Source organism: Watersipora subatra, chromosome 10 (assembly GCF_963576615.1).
Source record: "Watersipora subatra chromosome 10, tzWatSuba1.1, whole genome shotgun sequence".
NCBI classification, from domain to species: Eukaryota; Metazoa; Bryozoa; class Gymnolaemata; order Cheilostomatida; family Watersiporidae; genus Watersipora; species Watersipora subatra.
This window is the reverse complement of record NC_088717.1, coordinates 55,360,790-55,383,737: the sequence shown is the minus strand read 5'-3', so window position 1 is coordinate 55,383,737 and position 22,948 is coordinate 55,360,790. Positions and strand designations below refer to the sequence as shown.

The 22,948-nt window shown below is 33.8% G+C and overlaps 1 protein-coding gene across 2 annotated transcripts; it reads right to left on the bottom strand.

The window, feature by feature from the left end:
• Positions 1 to 182: 182 nt before the first annotated feature.
• Positions 183 to 22,148, bottom strand: LOC137406105 (uncharacterized). 2 transcript variants are annotated; one of them, XM_068092634.1, is made up of 4 exons: positions 21,611 to 22,148; positions 20,038 to 20,255; positions 16,927 to 17,037; positions 183 to 930 (listed from the first exon to the last, which is right to left on the bottom strand). In XM_068092634.1, the coding sequence occupies exons 1-4, from the start codon at positions 22,058 to 22,060 to the stop codon at positions 750 to 752; spliced, it is 960 nt and encodes a 319-aa protein (XP_067948735.1). In that variant the 5' UTR covers positions 22,061 to 22,148; the 3' UTR covers positions 183 to 749. The 2 variants fall into 2 exon arrangements, with proteins under 2 accessions (XP_067948735.1, XP_067948736.1); XM_068092635.1 differs by having other exon boundaries at positions 20,038 to 20,251.
• Between the last annotated feature and the right edge of the window lie 800 nt (positions 22,149 to 22,948).

The window sequence follows — 22,948 nt, the reverse complement described above, 5'->3', positions numbered from 1 at the left end:
TCAGTTTTCAGACAGCAATATTTTATATATTACATACAAAAGAGTGCTCTTTTATCAGGCATTTTGTGCATGATGCAAGTCAGAAAATTGCTACAGGTAGCAGTGTCAAATATTGTAGCGTGATTCATCTAATAGAATATAATTTTGTTTATTTATTAAACTGAATTACATTTATGTGCATTTTTACTGAAGCTTTATTTTCCAATTTGCATCTCGATGAAACATAAACCTCTTTACCAATAAAAGTTAAAATACATCAAGCAAACATACAATATAGCAGAATTTGTTGCTAGTTAATATATTTGTAATAATTTCACTAATAAATTATAAAAGGAATATTCTAGAAAGTCAAACAGTGAAAAGGCCATAGTGCTAAATTGACTAAGCTTTCCTTTTAGATTTAGAAAACAGTATAAAATCTATACTAATTTTATGAGATGTAGTAAGTATATGTAGCGCCAGTTATATATAATTCAAACAACATAAATATTAAATGGTTGCAAATGATTTGTAAACAAATGTAAAAAATAAATAAACCATAAAGCAATTTTATTTAAATTCCATAAATCCTTTAAAAAATAAATGCTACTTTGAAGCCAATGAAAACAAAAAATAGACTTTAATAATATATATATAAATATATTTAATAAGTTGTTCTTAAAGCAGTAAAATTTGAAAAAATAGGATGCCTTGTTTCCGTTTTAGAAGTCCATTTGGTGAGCCTATAAATGAATAACAGAATAGAGTTTTCAGAGCATGGGCTTGTAGCATTTGCAGAGTCTGATGAGGACCCTTTTTCCTGTCTTATAGTCATCATATGCTTTCCATTTACACTTCTGACTGTAGTGTATCTCGTATCCATCACAATCATTAGCTCTACCTTGTACCAGAGCTCCATCCATCTGACTGTATTTACCACATCGACAGATTCTGGAAACAACATGAAAAGAAGATAAAAACATGACTCATCATCAATATTGATTTGCTTTGCGAAATTGCTAAAAATCTTGTGTGCTAAAAATAAACATTTACCATATTGGCCATACGTTTACCACATTGACAGATTTTGTGTTGCAGATAAAAACAGAGGATGTATGTTACTAAAGGTAGCCTATGTACTAAAGGTACTTTCATCTCAGACATGTATAACTTCAAATCATGTCTTCGGCATTTTATTTATGCGTTCAGCAACAACTCTGGCCAGCAAAAAAGAATAAAAATCCAACACTCTTTTGACATTCGAAGTGCGTATGACTTGAAAAAAATTAATAGCACAGTTATGCAAAGTTGATATACAGTTATATAGTGGCAGATTGATGGACTCAGGGCTGAAGGCTTGAAGAGACCGGCCTGATTCCTCTGAAATGAGCGAGAGCGATGAAGAGACTGAACTGGTCATCGGCTCGACCGGAAGTATAGCCCTCAATAGGGTGGCCATGTCAGCCACTAGGTCAGCTTTGTGACTAAGGAAGCGGGGCTTATCGCCTCAAAAGTGTATATAAGGAGCCCGGATGAGCCAAGACAGCAGAGGACCTAGCAGTCTCGTATCAAAGCTGATTGTAACTTTATACATTGAGACTTTGAGCTGTATATTTATATATACGATATATACATTTGCGAAATATATCTTTGCTAATGTACTCAAGTGGTTTAGTTACTTGTGGAGCAGTAAAGGGGTGCAGTGGTTTCTTTTACAGTTACTCGGGCCCCCAGAGTACTGAGTTCTGCGGTCAAACTCCGCAGGTCTCTCCCATATCTGCAGTTCAAACTCAAGTACCCAGCGTTTGAACCGCAAAGATGCATAGCACTAATCCATACTATTACTGAGCAGATGGAGAAGGTAATGACCGCAGAGCATGTATTATAATTGTCCTATCAAACCTCTGGCTTATGTTACCTGTTAAGCTTTTATTCACTTTGATTCCTAACATACGAGGAGAGTACTAATGCTAAAACTACTAGGAATTTGTTCTTTAAAAAGGCAGCATTCATGAAAATTACAAACAATGCATAAGCTTCTGTATTATTTAAGCATTTGATCATTTGTTCCTGACATATAACCACCGATGTTAATTGGAGCGTTTGTCTACTCACTCATATTTGCATACAATATATTGATCTTTTTTCCATTAATTTCATACAAGTTAAGTGCTTCATTTAATCTTCAGGAAAAAAAGAGGGCATGGCAGGGGAAAACCCGGTAAAAAATGGTTCCACTCAGGAAGTCATTAGCATCCGATGAGGAATTTATTTTCCTACAGCTTTGTGTTGCCTAGACAATGTTCCCTCAGTGATTGGCTGGTTAGGTCTAGCTAAGTCAGTCCTGCCCACATTGTTCCTTTTTCATATAAACCTAATTACATATTGCCTTGCTGAAAGCTATTTATTCTTATAATTTTTTAATTCTATTAACTGTTAACTAAAGATTATAACTATTTTAATTCATATAAATCGCAATTCTTATGAGCATGAGTTCAAATTAAACTATGTACAGTGCAGCCTGAGTTCCGGCGTCCCTGTTTTACTGGTTTTTTGCCTTACGATGTAGAACACAATGTTTTTCCATCCACTCATTACAGCATTTTTTTCGACATACGACATCAACAAGATTGTCTCTTGAAATTCAAATTTGGTGGTTGGTTGCCGAATACATCAGAATCACGAAGATGCCAATATGCTATTTGCCAAAATCTCTGCCACAACACCTGAAAGAGACGCTCACTCTCTCTCTCACTCACTCTCTCTCTCTCAGTTCAGCGTTATTCAGGTTTCGTGAATGCTTGACATTGCGTTAGCGAAAAAATTAGTGAAAAGTAGGCGAAAGTGGAAATTTTTTGTGCATTTTAGCATTTAATTTACTATTTACCATAAACTTTATTTTATTATACGCATATAACTATATAACTACCCATATAGCTTTAATTCGTTATCCGTGGATCCTAAGATTGATAGTGGCATTAAAAGAAGAAGTAAGAAAATGAATTTATTGCAATAAAAGTTTTGTTGAAGATCATAACTTCTAAATACACTAAAGTTACTGTCGGTAACTATAGTTGCCAAATTTAATATACTATTTTGTTATTAATGTTTAATATTTACAACACGAATATAGAATTTCGATGTTTTTTTACCAGAGGATTGTGCACTAGATAATTACTGTAGATTTCTATATCTCTCTATACAACATTTTCGCTTTGCGATGTTAACACCGGAACGAATTAATATCATATGGCAGGAGTCCATTGTATATCAGCTGTTTATATCACAGGTATCTATCTACATACATTGATAGGCCATTTTATGAAAACAGATTAAGTGCCCTTTCATACCCTAAAGGCCGGGCCACACGTATTGTGTAATTTCAACTAATCTGGGAAATTCCATTCGTACGAAGTTTCTTACCTGCCACACGGAGTTTCCCCACCACGGATTCGTACGAAACTAACTTTCAACTAGCCAATCAGAACGCGGTGATAAATTGAAGCCGATTCCGTTTCAATCTTTCTGGATATGCGCCAAAGAAAACGACCTTCAACATTCAACTAACCTTTTCAACCGACCAATCAAACAACGATTCATAGGAATTTCTGACGTTTCGTCCAATTCAGGATTCGTTCATCGTGCGCAACCAACGATGGACGAATTTGTCCAAATGTCGATTCGTACGAATCGTTTCGTCCAAATTTTGCCGATTTCGTGAGAATTTTGTCTCGTGTGGCCTTACCTTAAAGATATATATTTTAGGGTAAATTGAAATGAGTAGACAATAAGGCTTTGTTTAGTTTTATGCTGTTAAAAGGCAGTTTAACGTAGACTAAAACATTAAAATATTTATGAAGATTTCGAGCCTTGCGATGTCACGAAAGCTCATCTGTCAATAGACCTTCCATGATTCAGTTATAATGTAACAGCGTGTACCCTAGCTAAAGCTAAAACTGCCATAACTCTCCTATAATAGTCAGGGGTGTGTAGTTGAAACTCATCTCAGGTGTCCAATTGCTCACCCCTTTTTATAGCGAATCTAAAAGCTCCTTCATACAAATGGTCTTCTTTGATGGTATCTGTCAGAACACATTTAATCTTTTGTCAAAAGAGATAAGATCTATACCTAAGCTTACTAGTTTCAAGTTTCCCTTGAATCACGTCTTTGTTTTTGTGTTTATGACACCACATAGCATTACCTTTTATTTATTGTTTCAGAGGCACCATTTGTATATATATACTAGCCAAATGCTTGGCATTGCACAGGTATTAAATACAGCTTAGAAATAGTGGCAAGTAATGAAGTTGCTTGCCATTAGACTGGCACATTGCCAATGGCTACTTTGAGTAAGCTAGTATTGCTAAACTTACTAATAAGAGACGTGAGAGCAAGCTTTAGTGATTTTGTGCAGTAAAGTAATGCAGAGTCTCATATGCTATGCGTATTTTAACCCAGACAATGACTATCTGCTCGATGAATTCATTGTATCCTGTGTAGCTTAGTGGGTTGTTTGTTGTCCTGTGAGTGGGAGGTTTTGAGATCAAACCCTTTGCGATACCAATTTTTTATTGCTGGATTTGAATCGCTATAACTGTGCATAAGGTGCACAAAAAGACAAACACTGAGATTATATATACATGTATATATATATATATATATATATATATATATATATATATATATATATATATATATATATATATATATATATATATATACATACTGTATATATATGTATATATATACATACTGTATATATATGTATATATATATATATATACTGGCTGTGCCACCCGGCGTTGCCCGTGTAATAGAAAAATCTTTGGACAGAAAATTGCTTTGTATTTAACATATAACAACATTTGCCACTCTAACTTTCAAAGTACATATCATGAGAGAAGTGTGTCGCGTAGTTGAAATAAATTAATAGAAAAATAAAAACAACTTTAAAGGTTTTAAAACTTTGTCAAACAACTGTACCTTTCAAGCTAGTAGCCTGGCATATTGCCAATGGAAAACTCCACTAAGCTAGTTAATAAGGTTAGGCTTACAATGACGGTAAGCCATGACTTTGAGTCTGTATTGTTGTCCAGCTCAGCTGTTCTAATAATAGCTATAGCCGGATTTCCAACAGACGGACTTTGAGAAATATATATATATATATAGATATATTTATATATAGACTGTGTATATATATATACACGTTTATACATATGTTTATACATATGTTTATATGTATGAGTATATGCTTATGTGTATAAACATATCTTTATATATATAAATATATGTATATATAAAGACACACGTGAGTTTTGTTAGTAGGATTCTACGGAGCGTGTGCTCTCAATATGGTGAGAATAAGCTCATCCACGCACACTTGTGACGAGCTGCCTCTTGAGACAGCTTGAGTGGATACTTAGTGTGCATCTATTGGTAATCAATCCCAAAGTTATTGATCTACTTCATCATGGCTACATTGTGGAGAAATATATAAAGGAGTTTTTGCACTGTGCTTTAAGAAAAAGGGAAAAAAAAGACATAAAAAAAAATTAGATAAAAAAAAATAATACAGTAAAATTTAGAACTTAATATAGCGAATCAAATACTTGTTTATTTTTATTCATTTTATCAATTTCCGGTATTGCAGTGGAACAATATGTAGGGGCTTACCATTGCCTAGCTTGAGTTTTTCAACTATCTCCGTGTCAAGTTGTCAAGTTGGTAAGTTTCACAGAAGTAAATATGCCTGGTCAAATCTAGTTAGGTTATACAAAAGTGGTCACGCCCTCACCATTTTGATAAGTTTTCCAATATGGGTTGCTATGTAATTACGATACATTTAGCAAAGGTTTGCTGGAAATTAACAAATCAGCAAGCTCAAACACTTAGTGAGGTTTGGCCAATGTTGGTTTGATGAAAGTAAAGCGGGTTGGGGTGACCCACTACCCTATCATGATTACCTGGACAATATCGCCTATGGAAATGAACAAAAACTTTTTATTGTGTTTCTATTTTTAGAGTCCACATCTATAATGTTGGCCCTAAAATATAATATAACCTATAATGGTGCATAAAGAGAGCTTTATATGAAGAAAAAATAATATGCAAACTGACAATCTAGACTCTAGCGCAACTGAATACGAGAGTCTATGACCCAAATTATTGACTGATGACTCCTCTGATAACAGCTAGCAACCATTTGAGGCAGTTTAGCGCAGTCAAACGGCATCCTAAACTACCATAAGTATTATGGAAAAATCATTTTCAGTTGAGAGAAATTTTGGCTAGAAAATTAAAGCTGCAGAAAATAAGGCTAAGAAAATAAAAAGCTGAGCAGTTTTTACTTTGCATTAATTGGTTTATCTTCAATTCTACTGGCTGATGCCATATTCAAACAAATCATATATTATTAGTAGCTTTTGTAAAGAAGCACGTCATCTGTGAAACTTGGTGGTAAATTTTTGCCAAAGGTTTTGATAAAAAGTTACATCTCGAAACAAGTTATCACTGGCTTGCTGTATACTGTTCCTAATTCATTGCTCTGATATGTTCCGCTTTTCCTATAGCACTCCGCTTAGCTGAAGGCACTGTTCCCTTTGTTAACATAAGAGGTCACGTATGACAGCTAAGGTTCCCAAGCTTGTCGATAATAATCTTGGCTGACAGATGCCACTTGACAGGGCTTTCGTGTAAAAATAACTACGCTTACATAACATCTATGCCTCAATGGGAATAGTTGATTCATTATGGAAATTGTATTGCATAAGTTATTCGCATTGTATTATTGCGTTATATTACTCACATCGTTAAATTTGCGTGAAAAAAATGTTGAATATTCAGTTCACCTTGTTAAAAAGTGAGATGAACGATTAAGTCTGACACTCTGAGAAAAGTTTAGGAAGTAACTGGCTAGTGACTGGCTAGTGACTGGCTAGTGACTGGCTAGTAACTGGCTAGTGACTGGCTAGTAACTGGCTAGTGACTGGCTAGTAACTGGCTAGTGACTGGCTAGTGACTGGCTAGTAACTGGCTAGTGACTTTCTGAGACAATATATTATTTTAAAAACATGTGAACTGAACATAGTTATTAGCAACCCTTCGTTTTTTGTGACGTTATTTTATCGTTGTTGGCCATCTTTATAGACAATGTTATCGTTAACAACACGAAGCTTTTTGCAATGAATTTTTGAAAACGATGCTTTGCTTTGCAATTTTTTTATTATAGTACTAAAACAACGCCAAAAAGTACTATTAAATAAAAGGAAAACCTTCATTTTCTACAAATATGGCGGCTGTTTCGTGAACAAGCGCATGTGCAAACGAGTTGATAAAGTCAAAAAAACGATGGACTGGTACTCTGGTAGTCTAGTATGCTCTAAGAGATCATCAGGTGGGCCCATAAAGCACAGAGAATAACTATATGCTCAATTATTCTACCACACAGCGAGTGAGAATGATTGGTATGCGGTTAGCGTGTCAGTCTATCAAGCTAATGGTTGAGAGTTCAAATCTTATATGATACAGTATTTTCTCCCAACATACAACCACAGTTTTGGACAAACAGATTTCTGTGATCTTTTATGGCATGTTCATTAGACTGCCCCATTTAGAGAGCTGAAGTGGACTGAGCTGTTCAGCTAATGTTCTACCCATCTCGATAAATCCTCTTTTAATAACCAACATGACAAGAAAGAAAAGAGCTCACAGTCATAAGCTTGCAGACTTGTGTTTCCTAAGCCATCACATGACTTCCAGTTGCATCATGATGATATCACATGACGCGACTATTCTTATTGATCACACGCATGAGCTCTTTTTCTCAGAAGGCAGTGAATTAAAGGAGTTTTTCAAATCTATTTGTTTACTTCTCCACCTGAGTATTACATTGTTTTAAAGAATTGCTGGTAAGCAAACTGATACAAAGGTGTAACCATGACTGACACATTATTAATAAAAGAACATTTTTTTTAATATGCAGATGACCTTGAGTAATGACCTTAAGTATTGACATTGATCAATGAACTTCAGTAATGACCTGTAGTAATGACCTTGAGTAATGACCTTGAGTGATGACCTTCATTGGTGTTCTTGAGCAATGATTTATAAAAATTTCGGCAGTCAAACCAGACATAGTGTTTATAAATGTCAAACAAAATTTTAAAAAACTTGAGGTTAGTGCACAGTTCCACATCTATGATCTACATTTGTGTTGTATTTTTAAGCCAAAACAGCAATTCTGACCTTTGATATAAATTTAAACTGAGATACTTCAAACCTTCATTTCATTTGCGAGAATGGAATGAAGACACATACAAAAAAAACATAATGCTGATTTGCAAGTTGGTTGCAGTTTGGGTAATTAAGAAATCTGGCATGATTGTAATATTCATGACAGATCTACGTAATGGAAAAACAGTCAGACGTGACATTAGACATCATTCAAAATGCAATACGTGGTTTGTTAAGTGAATTTTATGCCCATTCACATCACGATTGTCCTTTAAAATCAATCTTCAATAATAAATTGCAAGAATGTATTTCCTGTTTAGGAGTGTTGCATCAAGTGCCATCATCCAAAAGACATTCTGTACATGCCGTTACGTGACACTTGGTGAGACAACTGGCAATGTCTTTCGCTTTGCCTATTTGTCATGGCAGATTGTGAGAGGAATCAGGTTACACATCAAATTTCACAGCAGATTAATAAACAAAACTGCTTTTCTGAGGGATTAGCAAAATCAGGATAGAGAAGCCTATTTGGCTAACAGATAAACTACTAAGTTATTATTATTTATAATTTTATTTTAAACAATTTAAATGATAATAACACAATTATATTATAAACTAAATGAAACTATATTATTATTTGCAATGCAAGCTTGTTTAAAATAAGACCATGCCCTTATTTAACTTGATTTTTGTTTAAAATAAAGTTATATTATTATGTCAATATTATTTTATTTATTCAGTTTAACTTTTTTATATCAGTTACACAATTTGCTAAATAAGAACAATTTTGTACTAGTTCTTAGAGCACATCTACACACTAGTGAGTTGAGTAAGTTCTTTATGACCACAAATAAATAATTAAAATGATTAAAGTACTTTATTCTGTTATTAGCGCACAGTCGTGTCAAAACCAGCTCATTTCTAACTTACATTTGCCATAATTCCCTTGATGCCTACACTTATACCCAGCAATACGGATGGTAAAACAATATCCAGTGCGCTGCCGACTATTCTTGAACAACAGGAAGTTTTTGGCTGTTCCGCTGAACCATTGCTAAAAATGTTCAAAAACTGCTTCAAATAACTTATTAGATAGATCGAAAGTTTCAAAGCAAACATTGTGCAAAATGTTTGGTCATGTGACCAGCAATCGATCGAGTTTGTAATGGTGATGCAACAGAAGTAATTTAACGACCTATTCTTTCGCAAATCCACTTTTTTGCTCACATGACTAGCACACCCTTTTCAACCTTAAAATAAACACAAATAATAAACAACAGACAAGTAGTCAGACCTTGAGGTAAGGTCACTTCTACACTGAAGTTTTCTGATATACCATGTAAAAATTTGAGCAATGTTTGATTCAACATACGAAATAAATTGTAACCAGTATTTTTCCCTCTTTTACATCACAATTGTCATAAATAAAATTTGGAAATATAAATTAACAATAAAATACATACAACTATGGAGCAAATGTATAAACAAAACTGATTTAAACTAAATTTTGCATAAATTGGATTAAGTAAAACTTCTATTTTAACGCCGTGGTGCTGTATTTTTCAACCCTTCTCCAGTAGTGCCATTTCATTAGAGGTCGCGTTCAAATAAAGGATGGCGTCGTAATTGTCGACTAGTTGGTCAGTATTTTTGAAAGATAAATTTAACCCTATTATGGACAAAGCGATGCTAATGTCACCTGTATTTTGCACTCTCTTTGAAGAAGGGTGACATTAATGTCATCGGCCCCAGATATTTTGCGAAACAGTTTTTGATATTATCAGACTGAGTAAACAAACAACGACTTTGATTAAAAAATATTGGCCGCATACAGGAATTATTTCAAAAGTATTTCAAAGTTGAAATGAGGTTTCAACTTTAAAATATTTCAATGAGAAAACCATAAAGCTTTGAAACTAAAAGACCGAACTTTGATACTTCATAACAATGGATGCTATTATGTCGTATGGCGTTCCTGAGGAGTATTCTCATCGCTGTATTTTTCAACCCTTCCCCTATAATAGTGGTGCTCTATTGGAGGAGGCGTTCAAATTCTATTAGATATTTACTGTTTATTGAGTAATGCAAACATCTGCCAACAAAAATAGTTGCTGCAATAGAGCAATCTTTAATGAAGGTATTTTGGTATCTATGCAATTATTTTGTAATACTCATAGTCACGATAGGTTTATTAAATATTTAGCTTTCTGGTGGGGTTCAACTAGAGGTTTTATGGTATATCATCCATTCCTGAGTCTATCACTGAACCTAAGCATTGCTGAACTAACACTTTTGTTTTTGTGTCCTTAATAAATTAACAATATAACATAATAACAATATAATATAAATAATATAACAAAAAAATAGTCTTTTTACTGATTATTCCTTCATGAATTTAATTTCGAACATAAATTGAGTTTTTACACGTACATTCTTGTGTCGTTTTATATAATGCATTATTTTGCTTTAATGAAATGGTTAATTACTATAGCATTTCATATTGTTTTTACCACTCAAAACAAACCAAATCAGATACAGCGTAATCTTATAAAAATATTAACTTCAAAATAAAAAAACTGGAATAAATTAATTTTGTATAAGGAAAAGCCTATCTTCAACGGAGTACTTCAGTCGCCTAAACATAGCCGTTGCATGTACTGCTAAAATAGCGATTCTATATAAAGCAGTGCGAGGGTTGATAACTCGCCTTAGCTTAGACTTAGTTCCTAACATAGTCGCATTGAAACATCAACCAGCGTAGCTACTGGTTTAAGTGAAGCTGAGAAATAACACGCTTAAAATGGTAGACATAACAGCTTTCACAAATAAATTTCTGCAATCATTTTTATCGCTGCTGACTTGCCAGAAGCCAATAGGAATGAGTCTGCATGCTGACTCACGATAGAAACAATATCTGTTTTGACATTTATTCATAATGTTCGTGAGTAGAGATGTCATAGTGAACACTTGCTATACAATTTTAGCTGGTTCAAGTGTTGGCACCATAAGACAAAAATTTTGTATAGAGGGGTATGAAAACCCATAGTAAATATTTAATGCAAACGCCTCCTGGTAAAAACCACCAAAACTTTATATATGTGCTGCGCATATTAAAGTTTAATTACAAAATAATACGATAGCTTTAGTAAATATAGTTACTTACAGTAACTTTAGTGTATTTAGTGGTTATGATTTGCAATGAAATGTGATGTTAAAGTTTATTATGTGCAGTATGTATAGTAGGAAATTTTACCTTTGAGACAGACATATAACATAAATGTTGAATTTTAGCTTAGATGATTTTAGCTTACTAAACACACACCTAAAGCTATAATTTTGGTATGTATTTATCTAATCTTATGGTATATTTTATAGGAGTTTATAATGTATTAGTGCCTTATAGTATCCTATTTCTGTTTGAAAAAGTTCTGATTTCAACTATACGGTATGCCTTTCTCTCATCTACCATCAAACACTTTGTGCACAAGTAGCAATCATATCTGCGCAGATCATCATGACTGGTTGTGAGATAGTATTGTCATGTTTATAGATCTTCTTCCTCAGTTCTGCTGATTATCAGCAGAACTGCTCAGAGAGTTAGTCATAACTTTTCTATTTCTCTTTGTCTCTTCTTTCCTGACACTGGCTCATCTAGTTTGCAGTCAATACTTTCTTAATGACTAATGCACATATCTAACAAAGGATGTCATGTCACTCTGCTCTCAAGGTGGGCGCACACTGCAGTAAAATACGAGGCATTACAAAATGCTACCTTAGCATTTATGAAAATATAATTTTATTGTGACATTTATGGTATAAACTGTATATTTATTTACTATTTGTTTTTAATAATTTAATTCGCAAAACAATTTTTTTGTTCAAGATGAAGTTATATTATAATTACATATTATTATGTGATACTATTGTGTATACATTATATACACAATAGTATCACATAATAATGATAATGTATAATATTAATAATAATATTATTATTATAATGCTAAATAGTTTATAGCGACCGGGTTTATATGATAGGTCGAACTACTTTATTTCGTTAAGTGTCGAATTTTAGTTTATGACATACTCTCCAGCGATCAGCTAACCAATCATCAAAAAGCCACCAGCAGAAATATCAAGCACTCCTTGTATACATGAACACGCTAGAGCTTACGGCTAGTATCAGCAGTAACGACAATGCCTTTGCTCTATATTTTTTCAGTGTGTTTTAGCTTTAGTTTTATAAATCCTAGACAAGTAGGGCTGTCTACGGAAAACATTCTCAATCCAAGATGCTATGCAGTTTCAACTTCTTGCACAGCGCAAGCAGGTTTAAAGCTGACAACAAAGGATACACAACATTTCAAGGCTCAGAATGTTGCAACGAAGCAAAAAGAATTTTAATACCTTGTATCAAATTGCTCCTTAGGGATTTCGTCTCAAGAACTTTTTTTCTAGCTGCCACCAAAGGCTTTATTTTTAAGATGCAATTTAAATAGAAACTAACAAGAGCTTCAACGTATCATTTAACAAACAGTATTTGAAAAGAAACAGCGAAATTATTTAAGACGGGTCATGAAAACAATGTTACAACACTGGAAACCCTTATCCAATTTATCACTCGAATATTTTCTCACCAGAACCAAAAAAATAAAAAATTATTTTCAGGCATACCATTTGCTTTAAAATAGGCTCCCTGTTTTTGTCTCTTGCCTACAAGCGTTCGTACCCTAAAGTATGGCTCATGTGACTAGATCAATTGTGGCGCACACCCAATAATGCTATCTTTAGCAATAACAAAAATCTCGTTTCCTACAGGACAGCGCCATAAGGGTTTTTTCTACATGCTAACCAGTGACCGATCACATGAGTGATAGACTGTGCACACTGTTTCTTCATTCAGTAGGTCGCAGGTAAGAGGCTACATGGCACAAGAGATTAGGTTGGACTGTGCACGAAAGTTTTCAAGTTGTACTTGTATGATGATAGAGCATCTGAGATGTTTTATTATCTGTGAATATATTTTAGAAATACAATTATTGCTATAGATACTTTAGGTTTTTAACCCTTTTTTGATCATTTGAATCTCTGTGCTTGGCCAACTAAAAGAATATTTTCAAGAGCTGGAATTGTGTTAACTTCTAGTGACATTTGTTCTTTATTGCGATAAATTGAGACGTACCTTATTGGTCGACCTACCTAGTCAAACTAGTGATGCTTGAACAAAAATAATTTTTAAATGCTTCTCAAGTTAACTCATAGTTTTTGGGCTGGCTTTAACTTTTAAGCTTGCGACAGCTAAATTCCCGTTAGCTTTACAAGTTTTACAGGATTTGCTGTACAACAATAAGTTTTGTATAAAATCTTTTAGTTGAATATGCTCAGCATATGTATTGTGTGTGCATTGTATGTACTTCTATGTACATGCACTTTTATGCATATGTACTTTTATGTATATAAACTTCTATGTATATACTCCACATTTAATGCATGTTAAGGGCCAATGTATTGGATATGCAGTGCATATGTACTTCAAAGACTGTGCATGTTTTGGGTATATGTAGTGTATTTCTATTTTATAATAGTGTATTTGTCGTAATATGTGGTGCGTATGCACTTCAAATGTAATGCATATGTAGTGTATATCGAATTTGTATGCAGTACACATATAGTGCATAAGCAGTTCATTTGTAGTGCATATGCACTTTGTATGTAGCGCACTATCATGTGTGATAGTTCCCTTCATCAATCAACATGATACAGCGTAACTCTTAAATAAATCTTATCTCTAAAATATATAAAGGGAGTTTATTCTAAGAGTATGTAACTCAGACAATTGTAGTTGCACACGGCAGTCTAATACAACTAGTTGTTTCTACGGAATAACCATTTAAACGTTCTGCAACTGTTGAGAGAAAATCAATTTTTATTTTAATTATAGGTCAATTAAGTTTTCGGAAAAGTTTTACTACTTTTTCTCGAGTTCACACCGAGCTCACACCGAGTTCACACCGAGTTCACACCGAGTTCACACCGAGTTCACACCGAGTTCACACCGAGTTCATACCGAGTTCATACCGAGTTCACACCGAGTTCACACCGAGTTCACACCAGGTTCACACCGAGTTCACACCGAGTTCACACTGAGTTCACACCGGGTTCACACCGAGTTCACACCGAGTTCACACCGAGTTCACACCGAGTTCACACCGAGCTTTGTTTCACATACTCTCAAATGTGTAATCATTTACCAAGAAACTGTATAGATTCATTTTGTACTGTTTCCTCCTTCTGATTAAACTATCTGATCTTCGTTTAGTCTGAACCATCCCAATGAAAAAGATTTTAGGTAAAAAATTTCAAGCAAAGCTGAAATTGGAAATTTTGATTTAAAAATTGAATTTACAAAAACTTAAAAAATAAATTTAAAAACATTGAATAAAGAATTTTTACTAAACCAAAGTTTTCAACATTCAGGTAAAGTTATTGTTAAACGCCTCATGCATTGTTATGGCATTAATACATTATCTCTTGTTACAAATTCAGCCTACTGTGTAACTGAACCTCTATTTATATATTTTAGAATCAATTAATTATTTTGCCCATAATTTCAAAAAAAAATTTTTCTTCTCACAAAAATGCTAAAAAAAGTTAAGCTCACTAATATTGGTTTAAATATTGTTACATTTGCTATAAAACATTGCGTTCTTTCCTGCCATTACAGAAGATGTGAGTTTTGGGATTATTCCTAGCAGTAAAAATACTCTACTCTGTCCAATAGAAACTCTTTAAATTAGCCTCATATCTGTTGTAAAGCCTTGAACCTATCAATGAATTAAATATTACAAATACGTAGTTAGTTATAGTAGAAATATTTAAGCATTTTTGTACATGGTGAACTCTCGCTAGCTGATCTTTTGAGGCTTCAGTGCATCACGGGATTTTCATTAGCCAAAGTTTGACCATGTGTGTGACATCGAGAGAAAGGACGAGGTCAATGCAAATTCAATAACAGTTTGAGCTAGTGCAAAAGTGGGCTGTTAGCCTCTGGCCCTCTTAGACTAACAACTAGATTCGGGGGACCAACATTGCTAGACTTAATTGTCGTTTATCAAAGGCTACACAGCTTTGGCAACCAGATTTTTTTCTGTGTGTTGTTTACCATGGAAAACATGAATTTGCAGTTTAGACCATTTCTTTTTCAAAATAAATACATTAATTATAGATTATATTTTTACTTAAACTTTCTTATAACATATAAATTAATGCCACTTAATAGTTTTCCTATTTTCATTTGCAACGCTTGTTTCTGAGAGGTAGAAGATTGCTGTACACTAATACAAAGTGAGCCCAGCTAAGCCAACTATAATTTTAAATGGCAAGGTACGGTCATTAATACAGTGAAACATGGATAACTCGCCCTCGGATATAGCGAACACATGGTTAACTCGACTGGATTTGCTTGGTCCGTTCCCACGCAATGATAAATGGCTCTATATAACTCGAATTCAACACTGTTATAACGAACTGTTTTTTGCCCAACGGCTACCGAAACGGTTGCTATCGCTTTAGAAAATCACTTTATTCCAAGCCATAGAGGTAAACCTCAACTTTTCGTAATTCATAAGCGTCGTTATTACCTCCATCGGCAAAATATTTTTGTCAACGACTGTTCTAAAGGTTTGGTGAAATTTGATTTATACTGAATGAATGAACGATGAATATAACGATGAATAGCACGGGCTAGCCGGGTCACGGGCGCAAGGATTTTCGCCACGCACATACAAAACAAAAACAGCATGTTGTTTTTGTTTTGTATTTGCGTGGCGAAAATCCTTGAGTGCATGACCCGGCTAGCCCGTGATGAATATTTTTCCGACGTTGATTCCGTGTTGAATTAACGTCGGAATGTTGAATGTTTAAAACGTCTTAAGAATTGTTGTAGTCAAACGTATACGTTGTCTTAGCTAAAAAAAACTATTCATCGTTTGACCTAAACACAAAATACGTGTGTACATTCAATAAGTATCCATTCAAAAAGCGTGAGTGATATACAATGTACCGTAAAACCTCGTAAAACTTTTAATTGAACTGCCTCGGAGTGTTGCTCTTAACGAATACCAGGTAAAGTAAGGTAATCTTTCCATAAACTTCAAGAAAGATCGGCAAAATTGATCGTGGGTAAAACGCTCAAAAGAAAAAGATGTCTTTTCTTTGAGCATTTCAGCAACGATCAAGTTTTGCCAATGTCAATCTAAAAAATGTCCTGGCAATAACATCACCTCAAACAACAAACCAATCTCAAGTGATAGAAAAATCTCTATACTTTTTGATAAAAACGTTTTAAACTTTACATTAGAAGCATTTAATTTGAAACAAGCCATTTGTGCTTTTGATTTATATTATAGTTTGTATATGTTCATGTATCTACTAATAAATAAGTAAATACATGGACTTGTGACAGTGCTCTGATAACTTGAACACTCTGATAATTCGAACACTTTTGCTCGGGCCCTTGAAGTTTGAGTTATCCGAGTTTCACTGTAGTTTCCAAAATTTTCTTGCACTGTTCAGATCAAAAAAGTTAAAAGCTCAAAAGGTGATTGTTTGAGTAAAATTTAAATGAAATTTTTTAATTTTATTTTTAAAAAGATCATTTTTAACCAATGTTTTAAAACTCTAATAAGCTCAATTGTAACTCAAAAATAACTTACCTTACAAGATCTTTTTGAAAGTACTTGATTTGTTGAACTTCAGTTCCAGTCAAGGAAGGTCCAGACGGATTATACACTGTGCTCTTTCGTTGTTTTATTTTTGGACCCGATCTAAAACAAACGCTAAACTTTCACAACAGATGTACTGTAATAAAAACATCTGAGAGCAATATGTCAGCTGTCAAACATTTGTCCCATGTGTTGGCGCTTACTGTATGCAAAACTAAACAGTTGTTGTATTAACTAGTTGAACGGTTGGACTCACGCAATTACATGAAAAGTACTACGAAATTCATGGCTACGAACATTTTAGTAGCATTTCGGTCAAGGCTAACACACTGAGCTTTTTTTCGTTTGTGTTTTAAAATATATTTTTTTAAATGAACTGAACACAAAGTTAAATGTTTTTTTAAATGCACTAAACATACTGCTCACAGACTATTGCATAAGAGGAAAAGCTTACATTCTTAGTTAATTTGCACTCTATTGACCAGAGTGAAACTTGGATAGCTGTAAATAGTTATTCTACAATTGTATAATCATAGTTTCTGCAACAGGAAGTATTAAAATTACAAATTCTGCACTTGTATACACACCCTTACATAAGACCTTTTTATTATGTAAAACATACAACATGCTAGTATATAGGCTGTACAAGCACACAAGCTTTAGTTTTAAAAGTTTAACAAGCATAAGCAAAAATAATAATATAAAAATATAATATAAAAATAATATAGTTATTTTTAATTTATTAAATATAATGGGACACAAAACTTAAGAAACCTGAGACACAAAAATAGTTTGTCAAATCTATCAAACAACATCATTGTAACCTTCACATCTTTTCCATGAGTCATATTTTTTACATTTTAAATTTTATCAAACTTTTCTCTTCACAGCAAATAGTTTTGTCGAGTAAGTGAAGATGACCTCAAGCATAACAAAAAACGTTTCAAACTAATAACAATACATTCTAGTAGATCTTATCAGAAGTTATAGATACTTTCCTACTATTTGAGATTTTGTTTGTTAATATTTGACTACCAGGATGTTTCAAGATTAAAATTAGCAAAGCCTGACTGTAGCTGAATTGCTCAGAAAACAAGACTTGCCCGAATTTTCCCAAAATGACGTCAATAGTAGCACTCCCCGTTTATAGTGGATAAATATGTTACTGAAGTCATTTTTGGGAAGTCTGGGCATGTCCGCGATCAACTTTTGCTGATTTTAATCTTCAACCATCCTGGCAATCAGATCACCCAAACTAAAAAGGATAGAGATGCTAGAAAAATATCTACACTATCTGATAACATCTATAATTTGATGTGACTACATCTTTAAAGGTCCGAGTCTTAAAAGGTCTAGTTTAGCTTCGGTCTATATTTCATTAGACATCGACTTACACTAACTCAAATTGACTCAACATAAGATTAAGCATGTCTGGGTGATTATATAACAACAAGTAAACCTAAAAGTATGGAATGCATGATAGGGCAGAACATTGAACAAAGCAGAATAAAGACATTCTTACTACATAAACAACCACAAGTGGTACATACACAGTACGCACCAGCTTTCACTAAAGTCATCTTTTTGCATGCATGTACAACTCTACCTGCATGCGGTCATTACTATTGTTACCAGAGATGGCTGCGAGACTTAACAAATCGTTGTTGGAAATTCATATCAGTCATAGAACGATCTAGCCTCCAACCAAGGTGAGCAATTGCTATTATCAGCAAAGAGAAGAGACAAAGAGGCATTATAATATTATGACTAACTTTCCAGTCACACCGAGGAGAAATGCTAATAATCAGCAAAACTGAGGAAGGAAATCTATAAACATGACAATACTATCTTACTGTCAGTCATGATGATCTACGCAGATACGATTGCTACTTGTGCACAAAGTGTTTGATGGTAGATGAGAGAAAAGCGCATTGTATAGTCAAAATAGACATATTTTCAAGTAGATATACATGTAAGCTACTATAGTGCAATAGTATATCTAATAAAGTTATATGGAATATACCATATATACATGTATTTATTATATTATTAGTTTATAAAACATGTATTATACTCGCAGATCAGATTTTTATAATATAATGACAATAAGTTTAGCTGAATACATTTTAGCTTAACATAACATAACTTAACTTAACATAACAACAAATCACTTTGTTATTTTAGCCTTCATTCACCATCGGCACATGATTTTGAGGCTGATGTAATGTATTAACTAATGCATATTTTAACCATAAAATTAGCAAAAACAACTTTCTCAAATTTCAAGTGCTGTTATTTTGCTTTTTACAAATAAAAAATTCAAGACGGAAGAGAAAAGACGTAAGATATTGTCTGTACAACTTTACTATTAGATATGAGATTAATAGCTGGTGAACAAGTGGAATAAAATATGCTTGCGCGCTGTCGACAACCAGTCATTACATTTACCTGTTTGTCTGCTCACAATTTTGCTCACAATTTAAAGTTTGTAATAAAAGCTATATTACAAACTATAGGTTATATTAAGGGGCATAGTATTATCTCATAAAGTTACCAATTTACCAAAATGGTACTAAAGCTTTTTTAAAGTTATGAATATATTTTCTCATCTACATGTATTTTGAAGATGAGAAACAATATACTTAATATATATATATATGTATATATATATATATATATATATATATATATATATATATATATATATATATATATATATATATATATATATATATATATGTATCCGTGATACTCAAGAGTTGAGATCTACAGCCAGATGACTGCGCAACCACGAAACTGACAGTAGCTAACCAAGATAAGTATTCTATTTAATTCTCTACTAATTTATACTGCTCCATTCTATGTTGACCTCTGTGGTTCTAGTTCTAGGTATGATAAACTTCAATAATGCACATAATACTCAATATATATGTATACTCAATAATATTCTACTATATTCAATATATACTACAAACACAATGATGCGCTACCAAAATATTAAAAAAAATATGAAAATGAGCCAACACTATCATCTACATGACTATACGTGTAGGTTCTAAATTGTTTGAGTGAGACTTGATTTTGGAATAGCGAAGGAGGTACCTAGTGTTCTGTCTCTTATATAGACAATGTTTATTCTCGTGGTACTCTATTTCGACTGGAAACTTGTTGGGGTGTGTCAAGCCATCGTCCTCGTCCCTGTCACTGTCTGTGTCTACATCTCGCTGTTGAAAGGTCTTAGGTGAAACTGTCATCGTCTGGCGAGATATGCTGTCATCTATCCGTCTGACCTCTTGCGACATGTCTTGTAGAAAGTCTACCTAGCAATACGAGTAATGCGCAGCAATGTTGCCTTTAACTACAGGATATATAACTTATTTGTTAAAATAATAAGAAGTTTTTGTGTTGCTCAGTGTACATTATTGTTTATCAACACGTCCAAAGTCCAACACGGCATCAAACTAATTTTAAAAATGAACATACACAAAATTTTAGTAGATTTTAACAGAAAGTATCAGTAATTATTTATCATTTGTGATTGTTTTTGATGTTTGAGGTGATCTGACTGCCAGGATGCTTCAAAATTAATATTGACAAAACTTGGCCGTGGTTAAAATGCTCAGAAAAAAAATTTGTGCTGAAATGATGTCATTAGTTGCTCGGCTGCCTGTCTCTTATTATTAATATCAACTGTTGAGCTGAAGTTGCAGCGTTACGGGCCTCTATTTTGCCACTTTTTGCAACTCAAAATATCATAACCACGCTTTTTTGAATCAGAGCATTTTAACTGCGATCAAGTTTTGTCGATTTTAATCTTGTAACATCCTGGTAGACAGATCACATCAAAACATAAAAAACAAACACAAATGACAGAAAACTGCTGATACTTCCAGATAAAATCTGCTAGTTTTGTGTAGGTTCATCTTTAATAAACTGTCACATGGAATCAATAAACAATAAAGAAATATATTTAACACTTTATAGCCTAAATCTATACTGACTGCTTTGGAAAACGAGTCAAGCGAATTGAACTATTTCGAAGCACTTGATAGACAAGTTCAGGCAAGTTGCATTGATTGGAATAGTGCCAACTTCTTTAACCTGACACTCAGACCTTCTGTGTGAGCTTTGTGAATGCAGATGCTTGACCTATGAAAAACCTGTGAAATTACGGTATACTAGCTCTTTGGAGTTGAAAATTTATAAAAGAATTACGAATTTGGTTCAACATGTCAGCCTGTCATATCTAGTGTGTATGTCTTGGTTTGTGTGGTAAAGAAATAGCCACGACTGTTTTACATTCAGTCAGAGCTTGTTTCTCGTGATGTGAATTTAGCTGAGCCTCAAGAGCTTGTATAATTCATTTAGTTGTCATCCTGTTGAGCAGAAAATAAAAAGATAAAAAATTACAAAAAATCGTCTTCAAAAGAAGTGACTTTTCTCTAATTTCTATCCATCTTCTGCTTTACCACATTTGTGGTCAATAATTCTTTGGCTTATGAATAATATAATTTTTTGTAGGTTACGTACATGTTAAAGTTACTATAGTATTTCGCATGAAATGAAATGTACTCAATGTTATGACTGAGATGGCTTTAATCAAAACACAAGTCATGCTGAAGAAATCCAAAAGCAACAGCATTGAGTGAGTTCATTTTAACCTCAGCCAACTTACATGGTTTAAACTATTCCATTGTGATGATGGGTGGTCTTCTGATGCAGGCTTTGCACTTGATGTGGCTAGTGTCACCGGTGTCAAATATGTGGCAGGTATCGTTGGTGTCGGATGTATGATAGGTGTTCCAGGTGCTCTGGGCAAAGTCGGATGCGCAAAGGGTATATATGACTGGTTGAAACCGTGTCCATTTCTGTTAGGTCTCTGTGTATATGTTGTAGTCATAGCTGGGTAGTTGAGCGCTTGTGTTGGGCGCAGAAAATTTGAAAACGACGCAATTTGATCTGCGGGGATGCTGCTTGGTGAGGCTGTCGGCTGCTGACGATGTCCGTTTTTCATAGTTGATTTTATAATCGGTCTTCTATCACCGATAGTTGACTTACATTTTTTGAGCGAGTCCTCAGGTATAGCAGAGTCTTCATAAAGAGAGCCAAATAATGTATGATCCATTTTGTGGAGAGATAAAATTGTGTTTCAACACCTGCAAGTATATTTTAATTCCCCTTCTAATTACTCTTAGTTGCTGCCTCTTATTTGCTGCCTCTAGTTACTCTACAATACAGACAGCCAAAAGTATACTGCTGAGAGTGCATGACTATCTCTTTGAATGAATGAACTGCTATTATTGCCTTTGCTATTGCTTTCATTGGCTGATGCAATAACCAGCTGGGAAGACAACCCCAAAATCTAACACTGGAATAGATTATGTAGCATAGTTATACCGGTATGTTATAATTACCCTATACGCTATTTCATAAGCTTATGCATACAATTCTATAAAATATGTAATTATACAGCTATTTGGCTACATTATTTCAGCTTTCTCTTAACGTTGTAAAAACTTTGATACAGAGATAAAATGCAATGTATATTGTTGTATATATTGTTGTCAAGTGGTCCAAAGACATCCGAATTTAAAAATGATGAGGAAAAGGAAGTTCATGTTGAGCAATAGCAGAAAATTAAGATAATACTTATCCTTATTTACTTACTTCTCTGGAACATTTTCAGCTTTAGTGCAAGTGTACCTAATAAGCCTAAGTACTTTAGCACCTGAGTACTTTCTGTCTAAATTTGAGACTGTGAAGTTATAAACTGACAGTTCTTAATCTATGTCTGATAAAACCTTAGGAGGTTAGTGGGTCAGTTTTAGAAGTTGGTGAATGTTTCTCAAAGGCATCAGCATAAGTCACAATGATTTGCAAGGTCATGTCTTTATTAAAAAATATGTAGGAGAAGGCGGGGTAATTTGTGCCACGGGGTAATTTGTCCCAGGGCACTTTTTTGGAAAAACTATTGTATGTACGGTATTGTTTTTTCTCTCACATAACAAGCAAT

Excerpts from the sequence above, each read along its gene's own strand:
- LOC137406105 (XM_068092634.1), bottom strand. The coding sequence starts at position 22,060 with ATGGATCATACATTATTTGGCTCTCTTTATGAAGACTCTGCTATACCT. Across the intron at positions 20,256-21,610 it reads AATGGAATAGTTTAAACCAT|GTAGACTTTCTACAAGACAT; the intron begins GTAAGTTGGCTG and ends TCGTATTGCTAG. Across the intron at positions 17,038-20,037 it reads TATAAGAGACAGAACACTAG|ATCGGGTCCAAAAATAAAAC; the intron begins GTACCTCCTTCG and ends CGTTTGTTTTAG.